The 2,450-nt window shown below is 38.1% G+C and overlaps 1 protein-coding gene across 1 annotated transcript; it reads left to right on the plus strand.

Moving 5' to 3' along the window:
• Positions 1-342: 342 nt before the first annotated feature.
• Positions 343-1,295, plus strand: LOC149236084 (galactinol synthase 1-like). The gene is made up of 2 exons (XM_089461506.1): positions 343-800; positions 903-1,295. Exons 1-2 carry the CDS (start codon positions 447-449, stop codon positions 1,146-1,148), a joined length of 600 nt encoding a protein of 199 aa, XP_089317632.1. The 5' UTR covers positions 343-446; the 3' UTR covers positions 1,149-1,295.
• Positions 1,296-2,450: the final 1,155 nt, after the last annotated feature.

The raw sequence follows: 2,450 nt of genomic DNA on the forward strand, positions 1-2,450 counted from the left end.
TCCGGAAAACCAAGTTCAGTTCGCCATGGCTTATTATGTCATCAATTATTCCAAGCTCCGGATATGGGAGGTATGACTATGACTGACATCCATTCATATCCGACTCCTTTTACTTGAATCTTTAAAATATAACTGTTTTCGATTCCCCGTTCTTGAATCTTTAAAGTATAACTGCACCGATTCCCTTTTCTTGAATTTTTAAAGTATAATTGTTAACGATTCCCTTTTCTTGAATCTTTAAAGTATAGCTGTAACTGCTGCCATGGCAGAAATGAGAAGATTCTTTTTATCTATCTAAACAAATAGCTTAGAATTGTGTCTTACGGGGTTTGTGATAATGCAGTTTGAAGAATACAGCAAAGCTCATTTACCTGGACGCCGACATTCAAGTGTATGACAACATTGATCAACTCTTTGATCTCCCGGACGGGCATTTTTATGCTGTGATGGACTGCTTCTGTGAAAAGACATGGAGTCACACTCGGCAGTACCAGATCGGTTACTGCCAGCAGTGCCCGGATAAGGTGCAGTGGCCAAAGGAATTCGGGCAGCCGCCTTCCCTCTACTTCAACGCGGTCATGTTCGTGTTCGAGCCTAGCAAGCTGACCTACGATACACTTCTTGAAACCCTGAGAGTCACCCCTCCCACGCTGTTCGCGAAGCAGGATTTCCTGAACATGTTCTTCAACAACGTGTACAAACCTATTCCCTTGGTCTACAATCTAGTCTTGGCCATGCTGTGGCGACACCCGGAGAACGTGGATTTGGACAAAGTAAAAGTCGTCCATTACTGCGCTGCTGTAAGTACCTTAATTCTGCCCCGAATTGTATTCACTATGTACGAAATCTTTGGAAAACTTTAACTCATATCTAAATTATTATGTGCGGTGATGGTGGTGCAGGGATCGAAGCCGTGGAGGTACACGGGCAAGGAGGAGAACATGGACAGGGAGGATATAAAGATGTTGGTAAAGAAGTGGTGGGACATCTATAACGACCCATCCTTGGACTTCAAATCCACCGACTCGATACCCGATGCAGAAACCCCGTCTGAGCTGCAACAGATGGCCAACAACTCTCTACTGGCTGCTGCCATCCCTCGGCCAAACCCTTTGCTCTCTCTTTCGCCCGCTGCTTGGGCAGCTTAATTCTGATATGGGTCGGCAGGAGTTCGATTCTCATGCAATGCATTGTATGCTTTACAAGTGGTCATGCAGTTTCGTTACATTTTTTGGTAGCCATTATCTCTTGTAATTCTGTTATACCATTAATGCTATGGATATTCATATTTTCCACTATTGGTATAAATGGATGAAGCTTATGTGATATTGTTTAACTATATGTCAAATTTCACAACGCGTGTGTTTTTTTTTAAAGGTTTTAGTAACCTTTGTTGATACACAATTTTTTTATTTTTTAAATGAATTAACATATACACACAAAATTATTCTAATAATATTTCAATAAATATACACATATATTCTAATATTAATTCAAATAATGAGGTGGAGAGTTCATATACACACAAAATTATTCTCATAATAATTCAATAAATATACACATATTTTAAAATAATAGTTTTGAATAAAGAGTTAGTTTATAGCTGGATAGGTTTTTAAATGTGATGCTTGATAAGATCCGTGAGTATGTGCGTATTGTGGATATTGTAAAATATAGTTTTGAATAAAGAGTTAGTTGTGGAATATAGTTTTTAATTTAGATTTAATAGATTCTAATGTGTTAGTAGATGTAGATTTATATTTTTGTGAGAGCATATTCTTTATGTCTATTTTTTTTTATTCTAAGTCAAAAGATAAATTATTTGAGTAATGTTTTATTAGAACATTTGTAAGAAAAATGAAATTGAATTTTATTTTGAGTCATTAGCCCACAAGTCAGCCTTCCTTGGATAAGTTGGCTTGGAGAGTGACACCTATTTGACCTTTTTAGACAAATATATATAAGAGATGGTTTGATAACACATTCACAACATGAACCATGAACCATGCAAAGGAGAGAAGAACCTAAGTCAAAGTAGAGAGAAAGAAAGTCAAAACTAGAAGAATGTTCCCTTTGTTGATTGAATTTTTTACTATTGAAGTTTGCACATGTGGAGATATGATTTTCTATGAAAGAGGGTGAAAATTTTGAGGTAGTTGTTATTCGGAATCACGATTGCCATTAGGCCAAACCCTGCAGCTGTTAGTCAACGATCTCATTGCCATAGATAAGGATCCACTAGAGGCAGTTAGTCCATGTCGTGAAACAAACGGGGAACGTTGGTTTATCCAATGTCCAACAATCTCCCCCCAACGCGAGTCGGGTGTGTATTGAACTTGTGACCTATGCTCTGATACCACTTGTTGGGAATCGCGATTGTCGTTAAACTAAAACCCACATGTGTTAGTCAACGATCGCATCACCAGAGATAAGGATCCATGAGAGGTGTT

This window comes from Pinus tabuliformis, chromosome 8 (assembly GCF_031772625.1).
Source record: "Pinus tabuliformis cultivar Carrire ecotype Pingquan chromosome 8, CPIR1, whole genome shotgun sequence".
Classification (NCBI taxonomy): domain Eukaryota; kingdom Viridiplantae; phylum Streptophyta; class Pinopsida; order Pinales; family Pinaceae; genus Pinus; species Pinus tabuliformis.